Genomic DNA, 19,941 nt, shown 5'->3' on the forward strand with positions numbered 1-19,941 from the left:
CGAGGCAAATTAAACCATTACTCTCTAGAAAGACTGCAGCTAATAGTCTTCCACCTCATCCACGATTCTATCAGGCTATAAATCTGTTAATCGCTAGGAGAGATCTCTAGCATGCTTCTTTCTTTCTTTCTGTTTGTTTTTTACTGTACCAGATTGTACCACATTGAGCCCTGTGCTTAGCCCTCATGCTGTGTTCATTTACCAACCTGACGTGTGGGGCTGTAGTGCAGTCTTACGGTTCCAATACCGGGCTAACTTTATAACTTGTTTCATTATCTAAGTTTATCTGCTCCAATCCCGGGCTAACTCAAACCCAAAACCCTTTCAATTAAATAGTAAACCCTTCATAAAACCTAACCTTCTCCTTTGAGGGATGCTAGTTCTGCAAGCCTTGACATATTCCAGAAGCCTGAAAAGCTCTCCCCAACCTTTAATTGTGAGATTTGTGTAATTTAAGTGAAATATTTGAGTTAGTTTGAAAGAGTGATCATGTGTGAGTATAACATAGCATTCCATATAGTATTAAGCACTCGGGTGGCGTCAAGCGACTCGTGAAACTCCACAAAAATACGAGCACCCATGTTGAGTCCAGAATTCAAACCTGGTAGGTAAGTTCTACCATAGGAAACACAGTTCACTGGTTGGTTACTTTAACTATTCTTCTAAGAGCGGGTGTGGGTAATTATTTAGAAAATATAATAGAGCGTTTATTATTATCAATATCGATTAGAGTCAACTATGCCTGGATTTTCTTATTTTTATAGAAATTTATAGAGTTTATCTTTTTTTAAAGCTGCTAAACGATCTCCAACTGATAAGTAAGATATGAATAGAAAAAGCTTTGACAAGTTTTATTTGTCACCTTGTCAGTAAAATTGATACGTAAATGCGATGAGTGTTGAAACTGACCATAAAATCAATCAAATAATCGATCGGTAAAAACAAACAATACTCCCTCTATCCTAAAATACTACCCGTTTTACCTTTTCTCTACAGATACATAATATTTTCTATGTATCTAAACATAATATATATCTAGGTATATTAAAAATTATATAGAAAAGACAAAGCGAACAGTAATTTAGCAGGGATGGAGTATTATTATTGTATCCCATTTATAGTTAATCTGAGAGGAAAACGTGCGTCCCACCTCAGAATGCTTCAAGCATACGGTCGGACTCGATCGAGTTGGTCGGACTCGGTTCCGTACATGGATCAGGTTGAAACATTCTGAGGTTATAAATTTGGGGAGAGAGCACAATGAGGGCAGCAATCGACCACAAGATCTCGACGAGAGAGACCAGATTAGTGCTCTACGCCTAGATTGACTCCGCCGTCAACGGATCTACCGAAGCACTAGTAGATCAAGGCATGGAGATGATGATGGAGGAGGAGGAAGACCACCTCACCGAGGATTTCTTAGAGGCCATGGGGCTGCGGCCCGACGACCTGCAGGAGCAGGAGCCCACGGGCTCGTACCCTATGGAGGTCGACGCTGCGGCGGCCGGCGTGCGCTCCGGCGATCTACAACAAAAACAAGACGACGTAGAACGTGCAGCGATGTACGAGGCGCTCTTCGGCGGCCCGTGCGACGACGACGATGACGACCTCGTCACCCGCGACAGGGAGATGCCGCGGGGTGCGGTGGCCGCCGACGGCGACGTGCATTCTGACGATCAGCAGCAACAACACGAAGATGGAGAAGAGGAATTAGCGTTCTGGGAGAAGGCGTCCCTCGACACCGCCGGAGAGGCTTCACCGGTGACCGACGACGAGCCGTCACTCGAGCTCACCCTACGCACCCCCCACACACCGGTGACCGACGACGAGCCGTCACTCGAGCTCACCCTGCGCACCCCACACACCTCAATTCGCTGAGGAGGACATGAAGACACTGACGGCGACGCCCAAGACAACTTTGTCGATGGCTCTCGGCTCTCATGCGGATCCTTTTCAGTGACCATCGATGATCGATCTGCACTCAGCAACTAGTTTTTTGCATGAACAATTTTATGTGATAGACAGTTCTGCTGTGCCCGCCGTGATGGGTTGTAACAAACTCACCTGTTTCTTTCCTGATGAAATTCGCCGTTGCTTTAGTAAAAATTCTTCAAACTGTATCTGTGTGATATTTCCAATTAAATTGGCTCCATTTTTTTGTTCAAATAGGAGCAATTAGTAAGCATAGTATGTACCATCAATATGGATCAAATATTGAGATCTGAACAGTGTTCTGAAAGGCGTTGTCCATAAGGAGCATTTCCTAAAGGAATAATACATATCACCTTTTTTTAATCACTTATAAGGTTTTCTCTTCTTCTTTTTTATGTTGCGAGGAAACTTACAAGGCTTTCTCTTCTGAACAGATAAAGCAAAAGGAACGGCTGTAGAGCAGTAAAACTACATGCTAATTGCAATGAGAGATGGAAGGTTCAGGTATTTAGCAAACCAAACACTGTAAAACATGCATGTTCTGTGAGTACATCCAGCCGTTTCTACATTTTGTTATTATATCTTGATGTAAATTTATATAAATAAATAGAAAAGCCCCTTCAGACAAATGAACAGGCTGAAAGGCCTGCAATTGCCCCTAAAAACGGTTCTACGGTTTTCTTTAAGAAAAAAGAATTTTTATTCCGATCCGTGGAAGGACAATGCAATTCGATCTTTGTCTCTCTTTTTCTCTCTCATGTTCATCGCGCATGAATTCTGTGATGGGAACTAGGGTGCCTGATTTTACATCAGGTAAGGATAACTCTCGATTTGGTGGAGTAGTAACATACTCGATCCGACTTCTGATCAACAAGATCCGAACCCGCAATCGAAGCACCACTTTTCCACTAGTTATCAACTGTACGTAGCCCGGTTGACCTCGCCACGAAGACTACCTCTTGCAAGTGAATCAAGAATACAAGAAAGAGCGAGGAAGAACACAACTCAATTGCAGAAAATCTTGAATTAAGCATACGAAGTTGGAGTCTCACAAACCGATGAACGGCAACTGTCATGACAGATTGAATCTAAGCAAAACCCAAACCCTTATGTGACGACGGCTACTGAATTTATGAGGGTTAGGTCATGCATGACCTCCTTGGACTCGCCCCATAGGCTTCAATACGATAAACAGACCAACAGCCCAAAAGACGATGGCGCAGCACCCTGGTAGATTTTGGATGTCCATTTGTTTTGATGATTGCTATTGACTCCGAGCAGATTTGGGCCTAAGACCGGTGTCATTGGAAAGCTTATCTCCTTAGCTTTCAATACACATGTAGAACACTCAAAACGGAATCCGTATGCACCTTAGCGTTATTTTTGGTGCCGACTGCTCACGGACTTCGAGGTGGACTCGAACGTTGCGTTTGCTTTCCTCGCAGAGAAAGTGGGAAATTTGTTAAGAGAATGACAAGACACAGGACGACGTGAGTGACAGAAAGACAAGTACATACTCGCTGGAACCAGCAAGTGCCAGGTCGTCACTGGCCGCCGCGCGCTCAGCACTCACCCCGGGCTCGACGAAGGATCCAACCAGCGTTGTTGTGTTTCTTATCAGATCTCAGGAACTGATGGCTTTGGGCGTAGCTGCATGCCAACCGATCAACGTGTAACAACGTCCTCGCGATGCGTCACATCCAAATCAGCGGCACATCGTGCTAGCTGACAATTACGATTCGCCGCTGCTGCTAGTTCCTAGCTAGGACATGCATGTGTGTATATATCGTCGTAGTGCACCACAAGGCACCTCCTGCATGCATGCGTTCTCCGTTATGACGTAGAAACTTATTTGACCACTATGGACAACAAGTTTATTTCTGACAGGTTCTCAACAGGGTAAGAGTACCCCCACCTTTGCTCTGCGTACCCCACTGCTGTCCACCCTCCTGCACTCCCCCACCAAATCCTCCCATACACTGCTGCTCCAGTTATTACTACTAGTTGGAGTTACCATGTATACACAGTGAATTAATTTCAAACAAGTCCTATAGCTTGCCAATTGATTTTTACCCAGAAATTGGATCCCACAACTTTCAAAAAAAAATGATTATAACTTACATAAGGACTTCCAAAATTTCTCTATGCCCACGCAATGATTTGGTTGGTTAAAGGCTTTCAGCGCATTATGGAGACTGGTGCTTGTGTAACAAAGTAGTTGGGTTTTCCATCATCTTGGCTTGGCATTTCATAGAAGGTGACGGATAGGTACCCGCGAGAACATTTCAGCAGGAGAGAGTATGCTATAAAGTTAGAGATGATGGACTTGCAGGATCCTCTTTTTCAAATTTATTAATTGAGGGTTTCATACGAAGCCAATGTGCTCAATGGGAGATTTGTCTATATATTCCCGGCCCAGATGGTTCTATAAGATGCAATAGCACATTATTATCCAGTTTATTCTGCGTGCGCATGTGCCTGAGTTGGGGCCAGGGTGCAAAAGTATCATGCGAACCTAGCCTGGCCTGTTCGTTTCAACTTATAAGCCGGCTGAAAAGTTGAAACGGCTGATTTGGTGTGAGAGGAAAACACTATTTAGTAGCTAATAAGCCAGCTGAATAAGCTGAAGCGAACAGGTCGGCAATTGTTGACATTTCTCGTGGGCCTTAGATGTGCAGGTGAACGATGTTGCTGGCTCCTGCAAATGGGTATTATAGTCAACCGAAATAAAGGTAGCATTTTGCGGCCCATTATCTATCTCAGCAGGTCCAATTAATCTAGCGATTGGGCCAGACCTAGCTTTATGTGCTCCGCCGAAAATGTCCATTTTGCAGCCCATTGTCTATTGTAGCCAAGGGCACACTTAGAAATTGGAAATCTTTGAACATTATTAATTTAGCATTTGGAAAACTTTGAATATTATTATTACTTGGAAAGCGTAAGGTTTGGATCATTGTAGGGAAAATTAGGAAGGGTACTGCAGAACCGTAGGAATATAAATAGTAAAGTAGCGGTTTCATAAAACCAATAGCCACAGGTGGTAGGACAGTAGGAGCTACCAATAGAAATGGGGTAATAACTACAAATATAGGGCTGCTAGGGTTGCAGCAAAATATGTTTAGAACTCAAATGCCGTTGAAAACCTAACTAAAATATGCATGAAAGTTTATCATATTAATATTTTAGATTGGCCGAGCTTCTGCCTTATTACCTTGAAAGAAAATTGCTTGGTTTCCTCAATAGGGAGCAGACAATTGGTATTATGACCTTCCGTCCATGAAGACTCTCCACTGTCGCGTTGTTTGATGGTGAAACACAACAGCTTGCTCCATGTACATGCCTACTTTGAGCTATCAAGACCAACATTTTCCTATGTTCCTTGCCATTTCTATTTGTTAGTACTTGAGTTAGCGACACACAATAATTTGCTCCATGTACAATCATTGCACACTACAAATGGTATACTAGGAAGAATTCTAGGGGTTGATCTATGTATGTTAAGGAAGGGGATTGGGAAACAAGGATTACTTGTGTGTTTTATCCCACTCATGTAGAAGTAGCGGAAACGGGACCCTTTGTCCTCGATGACAAAAACACAACAATAAGCTAAAAAAAGGTAGCATAGCTTGCAAGGAGAAAATCACTATATCTCTAGTTATCACAAAAGGTAGAAGAGGATGGGGCATTCTTCCGCTCGACGACAGAAACGACAATAAAGCGCAGAAGCCAATCTAGTACTTTGTCCATAATAAAAGGAATCACTTATTTCTTTCTATATATCAGAGATAGCGCATATCTCGTAGAAATAATTTAACATAACTATTCACAACACAATCGGATGCCCGCTTGAGATATCATATATCTCGTCGAAATCATTAAATATAACTAAGCATAACACAATTGGATACATGCCTCGGATATCATATACCCGTCGAAGTAATTAAATATAACTATGCATAACACAATCGGATGCGTGTTGAGATATCATATATCTCATCACAATATTAAATGTAATCACACTCCAGTGCACAAACCGCATATCCGAAAGCAAGACATCTCAGTCCATTCCGGCCTCTAATAAATAACTCAACACAAAAAATAATTGGGCAGGCTAAATTTAGCCCGAAATTAGAAGAGTGTAGAAGGTTTAGAGAAATCACCCTGAAATAACCCACAGTGAAAGGAGCCATATAGAGAGCGCGGTGTACACTATTGCACATCAGTTGTTGTGGATGTAGCCAGACTACTCCCCGTAGCCCTCCGCTCGCGCTCTCGCAAAACCCTCGCATTTCACGTGCTCCCTCGGTAAAATCCTGACGCACAAGCAAACGAAGTCGCAGCCGAGCCTCGCGGCTATAAGAGCAAGTGCCCGGGCGAGGTCTTCCCCACACACAAAGCAGAGAGAAAGAGAGAGATCGCGAGGAAGGGGAGGGGATAGATCATAGATGGCCGCCGAGGGGTCCAGGAGCGGGAGGAGATCAGGCAGGTTCACCATGACCTGCGCATGCGTGCTCCAGCGGCAGCGCCAGGCGCGGGCGGGTAACGTCGCCCGCTTGTTCCAGGAGCCGCCGCCGCTCCCGGTGGCGCCCGCCGTGGAGAACGACGGCAGGACCATGCAACTCTTCCCCGTGCGCGCCGGCGCTGCCATGGCCCGGCAGAGGTGAGCGTCAATCTCTTTGCTTTCTTGGCGAGTGTGGTTCAGATGGTTTCACTTTCACAGTAGTGGTGTGTATATACCTCGATCTATTCGTTTGTTTCAGGCTGGAGATGACGAAGGCGCCGATGACCATCTTCTACGGGGGGCAGGTAATCAGGGTGGAGAACGTCCCCGCGGACAAGGGGAAGCAGCTGATGGAGATGGCACAGTCGGTGAACAACCCTCCGCCGCCGGAGAAGGTGGTGGTGGTGGACGTCCCGGATGAGGAGGTCGTCGCCGAGCCATCGGCGGCCATCACTGCCAACCAGGCTAGGAAGCTGTCAGTGCAGAGGTTCCTCGGGAAGAGGAAGCAAAGGTGGGGGCAGTCATCACATTACACAGATCGCGCGCTCCGCTGTCCATTTATTTTTCTCGTATATATAATAAATTCTTTCTCCATGCTGTTTGGATAGAACAGCGGATGATGATGACGCACGTGTTTATTTACTCATCAGCAGGACCGACGACCCTGACGACGAGGAGGAGGCGTCGCCGTCGAAGAAGATGGACACCGGCGGCGACGAGCCCTTTGAGGACGTGCCTTATGCCTCGTGGCTCAGCCTCTAGACCCTTCAGCCTCTGAAGACCCTCTCAAACAAAGACACTCAGGAGAGAACATTGAAGCGAAAGTCTGTGTCTGAGAATTCTTAGGAGCTCCGAGGGATTCTTGTACTAGTTTTTTTTTCGAAATCAAACCGGGCCGGAGAGCTGCCGATTATATTAAAAAGAAGAGATCCAAACTGGACAAATACAAAGCACCAAATAGTGCAAAGAGTAAAGAAAAAATTAATTACAATCCTTTGTAGGGAAAGTATTAATAGCGGGCGAGCGAAACGGAAAGTTGCTTTGCCCCAGCCGTAGTCCACATCGCAGCCTCGTCTTTAATCTTTTCGAAAATCATGTTGATTGTCGATTCCTTCCTCTCGAAAATTTTCGAGTTTCTCTCCTTCCATACAGTCCATGAGATGATGAGCATGATCAGGGAACGCATGCCTTTTCTTGAGGAGCAATACGTTGTTGCCCTCGCCAACCACCATTGATGCAAAGTTTCCACCTATTCTCATAGCATCGGCTGGATCGCCATACAGAATATCCAATTCACCACCATGTCCCACAACCTACGTGTCACCCTGCATTTAGTGAAGAGGTGCATTGCCGACTCTTGTGTAGATTCTTGTACTAGTTATCCGCCTATCCAAGAAGTGCTTGTATTCCTCCCAGACGAGTTGCGCCGTGGGGAAACAATGAATCAACTGGATAAAATGAATTAAATAAAATTTATTAGATATATATTTCAAATTTAGGTAGAGGAATACAATGACCATGTTTTATTCCAGTATAAAGGTATTCTTTTACTGGACCATGTTGGCCCCTTTTGTTTTTTTATTTTTTCTAGCTTTTGGTTTTTGCATGGACCATGTTTTATTCCATTTTAATACAAATGACAGAATTGTTGAACTCCTGAAGTATCACCCTTTTTACCATTAAGGCTTCGTGTTGTGAACAGATAAAGCAAAATGGCCAACTTCACAGAAGTAAAACTGCAGAACCTTAATTGCAATCCATAGAAACAAAATGACCTATGGCAATTGTTCAGTAAGACAAACACTGTCAAAATTTTGACAAGAAGTCGTTCTTCAGGTGTTGGTTCATTTGTAACTACAGAACACACTGAACACCAACCAAACAACATTTGGGGAATCGTCCAAAGGACGCTAAGGGGTTGCTCCTAGGTTAAATCGCGAGACGAATCTATTAAGCCTAATTAGTCCATGATTTGACAATGTGGTGCTACAGTAACCATTCACTAATGATGGATTAATTAGGCTTAATAGATTCGTCTCGCGATTTAGCCTAGGGGTTCTGCAATTAGTTTTGTAATTAGCTTATGTTTAGTCCTCCTAATTAGTATCCGAACATCCGATGTGATAGGGCTAAAGTTTAGCCCCCTCCTCCCAAACACCCCCTAACACGCATGCTCCACAGCAGCAGCAGCATTCAGATTGTCCACGGATTTAGATTAAGCATTCTCCTACTTTGAAGATCTTGAGGTCGTGGGGTGGCACTACACACCCCTTTAGAGATACAAGAAACGGATTCGTGACCTGAAGTCCTGTGGCAGGTGTGATGAGACTAGCTCGTTTGTGTTTTCAAGGCGACAAGAGTGAGATACGTCCTGCAATATCGTTCTTGCAAAACCCTCTGCATCTCTACATGCTTAACCTTCCTTTCTTCTAAATTGAAGCCTCCTCATGCGACGCATAGGTCTTGAAAATCCAACAGGGACTAATCATTCGGGACTGAAGGTTCCTATCTTTAGTCCTAGGTCTTTATCAACCGTAACTAAAGGGTTTTACGCTAAAAAATATTAGAAATTCCTGGGAGGCTCATGCGATTTTCATGCAAAATATGCGCTTGTGCGGTGCGTGTGATTCAAACCCGCAACCTCTTGTTTCGCATGTAGCTTTGTTACCATCTCATCTACACAGCACATCTAACTGAGTAGGTGATGCTATTTTTCTTATTCACCCATGAGGGATACTTTTGTTACTTGACTAAAGGATCCTACGGGTTATGAAATTTAGACCCGGCTAAATCCTAAATAAAAAATCATGGAGATTTTTATCGAGGATGGAAGATCTCTACGGAACCAAGGCAATGGCATGGCAAAGTCACCTTGGCATCGGCCTTCCCTGGACCGACAAGTGTATGCCGCGCCCGTGCGCGCGAACAGCACCGAGCAGCGGCCAGTTCACTGTCAGGTCGCCGCCGTCGGCCACGACCTGGACGTCATGCGCCGCCGCGCCGTACCAGCCGAAGGGCCACGCGCTCCGCCCTTTCGTGCTATCCAGAAACCTGACGGCGCGCGCGTCACGGTGGCAGCAGTGACGCACCGCGGTGATGGCGAGACGCCCGTCGAAAGCCTTCCTCACCGAGGCCTCGTCGACGTCGCCCCACAGTGCGGGCGAGAAGATCCAGCCGTCGTCGTCCACGCAGTCGAACCCCATCGTCTTGTTTACGATGCTCTCGGCGTAGAGCACGAGCAGCACGCCTTGCGCAAGAGATCGTAAAAGACCCTGGCGCCCGGGGATTCTTGGTTCTTGGGCGTGGGGTGGGAGTGGCCGGGGATTCTTGGTTTCTTTCCGCGAGGGAGAAGGAAGGAAGGATAACAAGAAGAGATGCGGGAGGCCGAGTCCGTGCGCCGGAGTTCTTGGGCGTTGGGTGGAGGCCGCCGGGATTTCTTGATTCTTGGGCGAGGCCACGAGGCTAGAAGGAAGAAGGGGGAGAAGGGAGGAGAGGCGGGGGACGGGTAATTGACATGTTCAGCTGGTCGGGCCGGGCCGGGTTGTTGGGCTGGTCTTTTGAACCCGTCGGGACCCTATGAGCCGCAACACTCTGCGCGAACCGGACGAGTGGAATCGGCGGCGGCCAGCGACGCAGCTTCGCGACCGGAATCAGCGAGGGTTTCCATCGATTAGCCCACCAGCTAGGCCGTGGGGGAGGGGTTTGGCCTTGGATGAGCGGTAAATCAGCAGGAGCAGCGAGGTCCGTTTCCGTTGTAGGTCCGTTTCAGATTTACTCGTACTCTAGCAGAATCATGGGCACGGCTGTGTGACAGAGTTCGTCTCAGTTTTGCTCGCAATCACTTTGCACCATGACATTGGTTTTGTGATCCAGAGCAACAATCCTGCATTCCTTTCAGTTCACTGACACAAAGTATTTGCAGTTTACAATTTTGTTATAACTGCAAACTATCATAGATCTTACTTTCTTGGATGGCATGAGCTGTTTCCAGTTCATCTAAAGAAAAGGCTGTCTCCAGTTAATCGTATTGTAGACTGCCCCCTGTTAAACTCTAATGCAAGACTAGTGCAGAAGCGGGTGATGGTCTCTCTAGTTGCAAGTTCTTTTTTTTCCTGGTGTGAGAGATTGACATCTTAGAGGACCATCTACACTACAAACAGTGAGCATTGCTGGGTTGCCTATGACCCTATGTGTATTTTTTGCCGGATTGCTAGATTACTGCAGTGACAAAAGCCACACCTACTAAAAACTAAAAAGGCACCATGCTAACCATTGTCCTGTCTATTATCTGCCTGTGTGGCTGTGCATCACACTGACCACAGTATGCTCTTCTTCTGTTTCGTTGTCCTCCTCCATGCCGAAAGCTGTTTGTTCTGCATTGAGCTCTTGTCCCTGTAATGCGCGCCTGTTTCTCTCCTTCCATGTGGTCCACCATGTAGCCACAAACGATCATGGCACTTGTCTTCTTTCCTGCTACGGTAATCTGATTTCAGTTCAACTAAATTTTAACTTTGACCTTCCAGAGGGATGATGGTTTTATCCAAACACATCAAAATGGGCAGGTTTTTCTATAATTTCACACATCAAGTGGATTTAAAGATCTTGATGAGTTATCGAGAGAAACTATGAGACTAATTTGAAGTAGAAAATAAAATAAACATGTAGATAACGTGGAATGAGGACTCGGCAATTAGAAGCTCCTGCTATTTTCTACATGTAAGCTGTTAACTGTAACTGTTTTTTCGGTGATCCCATCTATTACTGGAACCTAGGCCTGGTTCACTGCTTTCGATATTAGCAGAAGGCAAACCTTTACTCTAAAATCCTGTTGCTAATTTTAGGCTGGGAGAGCTCTTTAAATTGATTCGATTTTTTTTACCAGGTTCAGCCTTGTGTCTTCTACTAGCCCTTGCATTGTATTGCCATACAAGTGTTCAAACTGGTGTCTAGTCATGCTTCATAGGACTAGTATCTTTTTATAACTTGCTTTCATTGTCAGACTACCATGCTGAAATTTGTTTCACTGGTCAAGCCCGTTTGGCACACAGGTCACAAAACTGTTATATTATGCATGTTCAGGAGTGGCCTGTGGCTAAGGGCATCTATGCAAGGATGATCCTTTTTATGCTAGTGCCAGTAATTTGGATGATTTGTGGTGATGAAGCATTTGAGTTATCCACATACGAGCCTTCATTGTTTATGTTTTATTTTAGTGATTAGTCAAAGGGGTGTGGGAGATGAGTGCTGGATGTTCAGCAGTGTCCTTTTGTTTCTATGCTGCAATTACTACTAATGTCCAGCTCTCCTGGAATTCTAAAAATTTCCAGCTATCCTCACTTTAGGATGACCATATATTTTGTGCTCATGTGGCTCTTTGGAAAGGAACCTGCCAAATGTAGCTGATCAATTTGGCATGATGTATTTGCAATGTCCCAAAGGTTTGTTTTCACTTTTCTTTTTCCGTACTTTGCAGAATGTAGATTCGAACCAACATTCTCTTGAAATTGCAAATATGGTGTGCATGTTCTTTATGACCTAGATCCTTGCCCATTGACTTTTGTTGAAACACTGAATGTAATGAGGTGCAGGTCATAAGTAGCGAAACATAACGGATGATTTGAACAAAGAGGTCAATGTAGCAGGCCAGTTGGTGTTCAGATATTGCATACCCCTCCAGGAGTATATCAGGTGTTCTCAGATCATGCCTCCACCCTCCAGCACATCAAACATGCCCAGCTAGGTAATGTTGGCCAGTGGCCACAAGGTGCAAGGAGCAGCCAGTACAAGTAGGTGTCTGTTGGATTGTATTCTTAACTTGTGATGAGGTACTATTGGGAAACTTTATTTTTAAACATGCAGTGAGGTATTCTTAGTTACAGCTTTGGTGTTTATCGGTAAGGTCTGGAACGGTTAATAATTTAGCAGCGTTTAATTCATTTGTTATGAGCAGATTGATTCCATCACTAACCGTCCTGAGTGTCATCCTCTCATTTCTCCTGTCAGATTTAGTTTTGGAATCGACAGTCAGATAAATTCGTTTTTCTTCTTTGGCTTCACTGACATGCTTCACAAATAGGCACTTTAATGCAAATATTATGATATGGAGGGAGTACAAAGTTAGGACATCAACTGTTTATGTTTGAACAAACAAGATAATCAAAGAACCACAATTACACATCAACTGTTTTGCAGAAAGAATAGGAAAAAATAAATCTACATGCAGGCCGGTTTTGGACGACAAGGATCCTTATTTGGAATGGAAAAAAAATCACCTCAAATCCTCCAATAAATATGGATAATAGATTCGAGGTGATTATCATGTATGAGTCAGAAGATACATAAAAGTACTTAACAGTGCTGATTAACATTGGAAATTGCAAACCAATTATCTTTTGACTAAAAGTTTCTGGCTGGTGTTTCAGTTGTTGGTTAAATGGAACTCTGAGGACCATCAGAGCAAATCCATGCTCATGATTTTCATGGTAGGTATGTTCATGCATCTTTCTGAACATATGAGAATTAATTATTCTAGTTATATTGCTACAAACTTCAGAAGCATAATGATGCTTTTGAGGCCATTGAACCACTGTCTCCCACAGTTTCTCTCCTAATCTGTTTATATTCAGAAAGCTAGAGCTCAGTTTCTTTAGCCGTTTCTAGTTGATAATTTGATATCCTGTAGTATTACAATCAACTTAGCAGTTTACAGAAAAATACATGGAAGGCGGTATCCTGTGGTTACAATCACCTAATCTGTTTGATTTTATATTTTTCTCCAAGTTGGAGATTGCTGCATCTGTGTTTGTCCTGACTTTTTTTTTCAATTCAATCATAGCTACATTTCAAACGATCAAGGAATTCCAAATTTTGGTTACAGTTTGGAACTACTATTTATATCATGCTATGCTGCTGTGTCAAATTAGATCTGCCTATCTGAAAACCTATTGCATGATGCAGGAACCTGTTGATATGCAAAAAACAGTGAAATCGTGAATTGCTCCTAGAGCCTCTATGGTAACAGTTATACTTTGGGCAAAAGTAAATTGGGTGTCTCAATTCTTCCCACAATCCCACAATTACTGGAGCTGAAAATTTACATGGTTTTTGAGGTGATTCATATTCTTCAGCAAGCGCAAGCTATGCACTACAAGAACAACAAAAGTTGCTGACAATGTGCATATTGTGCTAACAGAATCAGAAATTTTCAGAGGTTACAAGCTAAAGCTTTCCCTGAGACTTTACAATTGCCTGTCTTAGTATGGTTAACAGGGCCTGTAAACCCTCATGCTGTGAACGTGACCACTTACAGGGGCAGTATGTCAACAGTGTCGTGCCACTGCCAGAACACGTACCAGGCAGGGTCGTGTGGCGGCGCGGGTTCCCGATGCCGCTGTGGTACAGTGGATTGCTGGGTTGCTGCTGAAGAGATCCGGCTTGGACGACCTCCTGAAAACCCGGCGCCAGCGCACACAGCAGCATATGCTCCGGCTCATGGAACGCCCCGACTAGAGAAACCATAGCACTGGAAATTGAATGACCTGGAGGGTTGGGACTGCTCTAATGCCATCAACTCAAACGGGCCTGCACGGTTACCGGTGCTAGTCAATGGAGGTATGTTGTCAGCACTCAGGAGCTACGAAAAATGTTAACTGTACCGATGCCATGGACATAGTTTAGATGGCCCTTAAGGTCTGAACCCAAGCAGCGCAACTATGTTAACTATGCGGAGCGAAGTATAGGATGTCGATTGGATATGCTAAACGTCTGAAGATTTTACTAAAGTGATGTAGCGACCAAACACATCTGCAATGCAATATCCCACCATTTTCGAGCAGTCAGCCTCACAAAGGGTGGATTCCACTAGCTTTGCATGAAAGAAATCAGGGAACTATGGCTACCTATCTTGGCTGATCATAGGTTGCATGTTTATATATGGGAGTTCCAAACAACTCCAGATAGATTACAAGTCCTAGTTGGTTAGAGTACGATTCCATTGTGTAGAGATACATCTTGTAGATAAACTAAACCATCTGTCCTATCTATAATGGAACCAGAATCTAGAACCAACCCTATGCATACACAGGACTTTCGGTTACAGAAGATATTATATCTCTAACATTGCAAAGTTGATCGGAGGCATCTTCGTTTGCTTACTCAGTTGGCTACAGTAGTTGGTATGTGACACTGCCCCCCACGCTTCTCTTTTATGGCCCTTGATACTCACGGAAAGAACAATCATCAGTGCTCCCAGATTCTTCAGTATTTTACATATTTCCTTTCTTTTCTTTTTGGCAAGGAAGCTTTCTATGTTGTCTGAGATGTAAAAGGGGTTTTGTATAGTCTATTGTAATCTAAATCTATCATCTTTCCACTGGCGTAACTACAGAATATGAGAAATTTTACTGGACTGGCTCGAATTTAAAAGACAAGAAACTGTTGGTCTTATTTTTTTGGATGGTAGAGAATCAGATACTTCGTCTGCTGCTTGGTCACCCCGGGTAGCAAAGCGAAAAGGACGAACACTCAGTCAGTAACTGATCATGGCAACTGAAAACGCAGTGGGGGCTGGGAAGCTGTGCTGTGGTGGGTTGGAGCAAAAGTCATCAGGGAGGCATTGTGGAAACGCTTTTGCTCATGTGCCGGGTTACTGATTAGTGTAGCTCACATCTCCGGTGTGGAGCTCCTTTGCCACCAAACCATCATCATCCGTGTGATCGGATCGCCGTCTCTGATCCAGCGCGGTGAGGAAAGAAACAATCATCGCCATGGATCCCAATACGATGGAAGATAATTTAAAACGATTGCGGATTGCTATCAGTGCGAAAGATGGAGGAGGAATTGTTCTGGGGGGCAGTGCCGTTGTTGCGAGGAAACTAGTTCTCTTCGCTGGGGAGATGAAACGTGAAAGCTTAGCTACCAGAAAGGAGTCACACTCACTAAAGGTAAGGCTATCTGATACGTTGCCTGAAAATGACTTGCCCGGCCTTTGGCTACCAGACACCGACACCATCAGGTGTAACCTGCATTTTGTTTATTGTTTTCTACGAAGCACGTATGTGGTTAAAGGGTGGAATTCTTGACACGGCATAGGTTTTTGGCTTTATGATCGATCCATCACTTTCCTTGAAATACTTCTATCATGAAGGTATGCTGCTCATCATCAGCAACCACCGACAGAAATGCAACCTTTTATAGAAAAAAATGAGAGAAGAAAGAGCCATATTTTTTTGCTAGTAAAGCAAAATCACTGAAGCCAAAGTGCGTAATGAAAGTGAAAGCAAGGCTCCATTTCCACCAGTGATGAAATCGTCACTCAGACCGCACTGCGGCTGCCTGCACATATTCCATTCCTCGGCACCAAGCAATCTCTCCTGCAAAACAATTCAGTTTCCACGACATTGATCTGGAGATGGTCTCGGGCAGACACGCGGCCGACCGTGCCGCGACGGCGACGACCGAAACGAATCCCCACGAGAGAAGCTTCCATCCGCCATGATCCCGTTCGAAAGCGACGCAGAGCCACTGCTCCAAGAGAGCCATAAAGAGGCCAACCAGTCGTCAGACTCGGAGCCCAGGTGAATCCGATTCTGTCAAAAAGCGAGGCTCGACTCCAGCTACAAATGGTGCCCATCCTGCCGGTACCTATCAGCCCCCATCCGAACCGGCCCGGACTCGAACACTGAGCTGGTCGTGTGGGCGGCGCCAATGGTGAACACCGGGCGCTTCGTCATCCTCGTCCTCGCCTACCGCTTCCTGGTACCCCTCCTCTCAGCTGAACCGGACCACACCACCACCAGAGAGGTAGTGCTACTGTTGGATTGGATTGCCACACTTGATTGCAACTGCAAGAGCTGAAGTTGCATGCAGCCCCTAGCTTAGGATTTTGCTTGATTTTTCAATCAGACTTGTTGAATTATGCATGCTGATCAATCGATGGTGTTGGCGATTCAGTCGTATGTCGTCTACATGGGGAGCCCGTCGGGCGGCGGCGGCGGCGGCGGCCTGGAGGTGGTGCAGGCGGACCACCTGCAGATGCTGTCGTCCATCGTCCCCGGCGACGAGCAGGGGAGGGTGGCGCTGACGCAGAGCTACCACCACGCGTTCGAGGGCTTCGCCGCCGCGCTCACTGAGGAGGAGGCCGCCGCGCTCTCCGGTGAGGCTCCGCCGTTCCTGGTCGATTTTTTTCATAAGGAAAAGCATTTGTTTTTCTTTAGTCCCGAAAGCTGGTCGAATTGTATCTTTCCTTGCAATGATCGTGCGCGAGCGAAGCATCGATGGCGACTTGGTTTTGGATGGACCTGTCCGATCTTTGATTTCTCGCGTTCTTGGCAGGGCACGAGCGGGTGGTGTCGGTGTTCAAGGACCGCGCGCTGCAGCTGCACACGACGCGCTCCTGGGACTTCCTCGAGGTGCAGTCCGGGCTCCGCTCCGGCCGCCTCGGCCGCCGCGCGTCCGGCGATGTCATCATCGGCATCATCGATACGGGTGTCTGGCCGGAGTCGCCGAGCTTCGACGACGCCGGGATGCGGGAGGTGCCGGCGCGGTGGCGCGGCGTGTGCATGGAAGGCCCCGACTTCAACAAGAGCAGCTGCAACAAGTACCAACACTTGCTTGCATCATCCTCTGCATTTTTTTGTAAAGAAACTTCTGTCTGAATACAGATAAAACGTGTGTGTCTGCCATGCGCCGCTATCGCCTGTCGCATGCAGGAAGCTCATCGGCGCCCGGTACTACGGCGTGCAGCCCGAGTCGGCGTCGAACTCGAACACCCCCCGCGCCGTGGCGGCGACGGGCTCGCCGCGGGACACCGTGGGCCACGGCACGCACACGGCGTCGACGGCGGCCGGCGCGGAGGTGGCGGACGCGGACTTCTACGGGCTGGCCCGGGGCGCGGCCAAGGGCGGCGCGCCGGCGAGCCGGGTGGCCGTGTACCGCGCTTGCTCGCTGGGCGGGTGCTCGTCGTCCGCCGTGCTCAAGGCCGTCGACGACGCGGTGGCCGACGGCGTGGACGTGATCTCCATCTCCATCGGCATGAGCTCCGCGTTCCAGTCTGACTTCCTAAGCGACCCCATCGCGCTGGGCGCGCTCCACGCGCACCAGCGCGGCGTGCTGGTGGTCTGCTCCGGCGGCAACGACGGGCCCAACCCCTACACCGTCGTCAACTCCGCACCGTGGCTCCTCACCGTCGCCGCCTCCTCCATCGACCGCTCATTCCAGTCCACCATCGCGCTCGGCAACGGCGCGGTCGTGAAGGGAGTGGCGATAAACTTCTCCAACCAGAGCCTCAGCGGCGGGCAGTACCCCCTGGTGTTCGGGGCCCAGGCGGCCGCCCGCTACGCGCCGGTCGCCGAGGCGAGCAACTGCTACCCTGGGTCGCTGGACGCGCAGAAGGTGGCCGGGAAGATCGTGGTGTGCGTGAGCACGGACCCGATGGTGTCGCGGCGGGTGAAGAAGCTGGTGGCCGAGGGGTCGGGCGCCAGGGGGCTCGTGCTCATCAACGACGCCGAGAAGGACGTGCCGTTCGTCGCCGGCGGATTCGCCCTGTCCCAGGTCGGCACCGACGCCGGTGCGCAGATCCTCGAGTACATCAACTCCACAAAGTGAGCAGGCTAAGAAGCAGCCGTGACAAGATCATTCTTTTTTTTAACGGCGGAAGGAATCTGACTGACCGTTGGTCTCTTGAGAATTCAGGGATCCGACGGCGGTGATCCTCCCGACCGAGGACGTCAAGGACTTCAAGCCGGCGCCGGTGGTGGCGTCCTTCTCGGCGCGTGGGCCCGGCATGACAGAGTCGATCCTCAAGGTAATTTCCTCAGCAGAGTCGTTTGCACTTTGATCGTGTCCTGACTGACACGTCGTGCCGCGCTCTGATCTTTGGCGGCAGCCTGACCTGATGGCGCCCGGCGTGAGCATCCTGGCCGCCACGATCCCGTCCGCGGACACCGACGACGTCCCGCCCGGCAGGAAGCCCTCGGCCTACGCCATCAAGTCCGGCACCTCCATGGCCTGCCCGCACGTCGCCGGCGCCGCCGCCTTCGTCAAGTCGGCGCACCCGGGCTGGACGCCGTCCATGATCCGATCGGCTCTCATGACCACAGGTACAGACTAGACCCAGCAGTAGAGCTGGAGCGCATAGCATTCGCTTCTCAGAAACTTAAATGCTCCTCGCCCGACGCAAACGCAGCGACGACGATGAACAACCTCGGGAAGCCGCTGGCGAGCAGCACGGGCGCGGCGGCGACGGGGCACGACATGGGCGCCGGGGAGATGAGCCCGCTGCGCGCGCTCAGCCCGGGCCTGGTGTTCGACACCACCACGCACGACTACCTCAACTTCCTCTGCTACTACGGCTACAAGGAGCAGATCGTCCGCAAGGTCTCCGGCGACGCGCGCTTCTCCTGCCCGGCGGGGGCGCCCTCGGCGGACCTCATCGCGTCGGGGGTCAACTACCCGTCCATCTCCGTGCCGCGCCTCCGGAGGGGGAGGCCGGCCACCGTGACGCGCACCGCCATCAACGTGGGGGCCACGAACGCGACGTACGCGGCCGCCGTCGAGGCGCCGCCGGGCGTCACGGTGCGGGTGTCGCCGGACCGGCTCGTGTTCTCGAGTAGGTGGACGACGGCGAGGTACGAGGTGAGCTTCGACGTGGCCGCCGGCGCGGGCGTCAGCAAGGGCTACGCGCACGGCGCCGTCACCTGGTCGGACGGCGCGCACTCGGTGCGGACGCCGTTCGCGGTCAATGTCCTCTGATCTGATTGGGTGGTTGCCTGGTGGGGTGTTTTTGGCTTCTTTGTTTGTTTGTTTTTTTTGGTTCGTGTGTGTTTGGTAACTTGGTTTTGGCCTTTTGCGTTACACGTAACCCATTTGGGTTACTCCAAAAAACAAAGTGACCCATTTGTATACGGGGAGCAGTGTTTCCCCCTTGTTTTGATAGAAGGGGAATAATTTGAAATTCAGTTTCGTTAAGCAATTTGCGATTATTTACCGGGCAAAGTGGTGAAAGATCACTGTTTCGTGTTACACAGTGGCGGAACCGGTGCTGTCATAGTCTCATAGATATATAGTTCCTATAAAAGATATTTTTATTTTTCAAAAAGCTTATGTTATCACTTCCATATATGCAACAAAAGACTCGTCCCTTAAATCTTTGTACCAACATTAGTCAAAGGTGTCGACAAATTTGCATAACATTTGCGCTATCATTTCCGAAAATTATACGTAACTGTGGAAGCGAGGAAGAAGAAGAAAGAGTCCTAACTAGTTGGCTAGGGGCAAAAATGATATCCATTGCCTTTTCTCTCTCCTTATTAGCTTGAAATACTATTTTAATTAAGGCAGTGTCTTCTAGTGAATTTGAGCAAAACCAGAGTGTCTTTCAACATGTTGCGTTTCAAACGGTATGCCTCAGCAAATCGATGTCACTTTCCACGACCTGTACCAAATTTTACAATTTCATTTTTATTTCATTTTCTCTACATTCTATTGCAAACAACATTGCAGTACTAGAA

General features: G+C 47.6%; 2 protein-coding genes across 2 annotated transcripts; both read left to right on the forward strand.

The window, feature by feature from the left end:
* The first annotated feature begins 6,377 nt into the window (after positions 1–6,377).
* Positions 6,378–7,195, forward strand: LOC117854527 (protein TIFY 11d). Its single transcript, XM_034736748.1, has 3 exons — positions 6,378–6,592; positions 6,693–6,944; positions 7,042–7,195. The coding sequence occupies exons 1-3, from the start codon at positions 6,378–6,380 to the stop codon at positions 7,193–7,195; spliced, it is 621 nt and encodes a 206-aa protein (XP_034592639.1).
* An 8,634-nt stretch (positions 7,196–15,829) lies between these two features.
* On the forward strand, positions 15,830–19,403 carry LOC117859120 (CO(2)-response secreted protease). Its single transcript, XM_034742318.2, has 7 exons — positions 15,830–16,234; positions 16,385–16,586; positions 16,766–17,030; positions 17,143–18,033; positions 18,125–18,236; positions 18,318–18,531; positions 18,618–19,403. The coding sequence occupies exons 1-7, from the start codon at positions 16,139–16,141 to the stop codon at positions 19,181–19,183; spliced, it is 2,346 nt and encodes a 781-aa protein (XP_034598209.1). The 5' UTR covers positions 15,830–16,138; the 3' UTR covers positions 19,184–19,403.
* Positions 19,404–19,941: the final 538 nt, after the last annotated feature.

The sequence above is a fragment of the Setaria viridis genome, chromosome 5, assembly GCF_005286985.2.
Source record: "Setaria viridis chromosome 5, Setaria_viridis_v4.0, whole genome shotgun sequence".
Lineage (NCBI taxonomy): Eukaryota > Viridiplantae > Streptophyta > Magnoliopsida > Poales > Poaceae > Setaria > Setaria viridis.

What these genes read in the sequence shown, in the direction of transcription:
- LOC117859120 (XM_034742318.2), top strand. Translation starts at nt 16,139, where the DNA reads ATGGTGAACACCGGGCGCTTCGTCATCCTCGTCCTCGCCTACCGCTTC. An exon ending in GAGTACATCAACTCCACAAA is followed by an intron (nt 18,034 to 18,124) that starts GTGAGCAGGCTA and finishes TTGAGAATTCAG; the next exon opens with GGATCCGACGGCGGTGATCC. An exon ending in TGACAGAGTCGATCCTCAAG is followed by an intron (nt 18,237 to 18,317) that starts GTAATTTCCTCA and finishes CTTTGGCGGCAG; the next exon opens with CCTGACCTGATGGCGCCCGG.
- LOC117854527 (XM_034736748.1), top strand. Translation starts at nt 6,378, where the DNA reads ATGGCCGCCGAGGGGTCCAGGAGCGGGAGGAGATCAGGCAGGTTCACC. An exon ending in GCTGCCATGGCCCGGCAGAG is followed by an intron (nt 6,593 to 6,692) that starts GTGAGCGTCAAT and finishes CGTTTGTTTCAG; the next exon opens with GCTGGAGATGACGAAGGCGC. An exon ending in CTCGGGAAGAGGAAGCAAAG is followed by an intron (nt 6,945 to 7,041) that starts GTGGGGGCAGTC and finishes CTGTTTGGATAG; the next exon opens with AACAGCGGATGATGATGACG.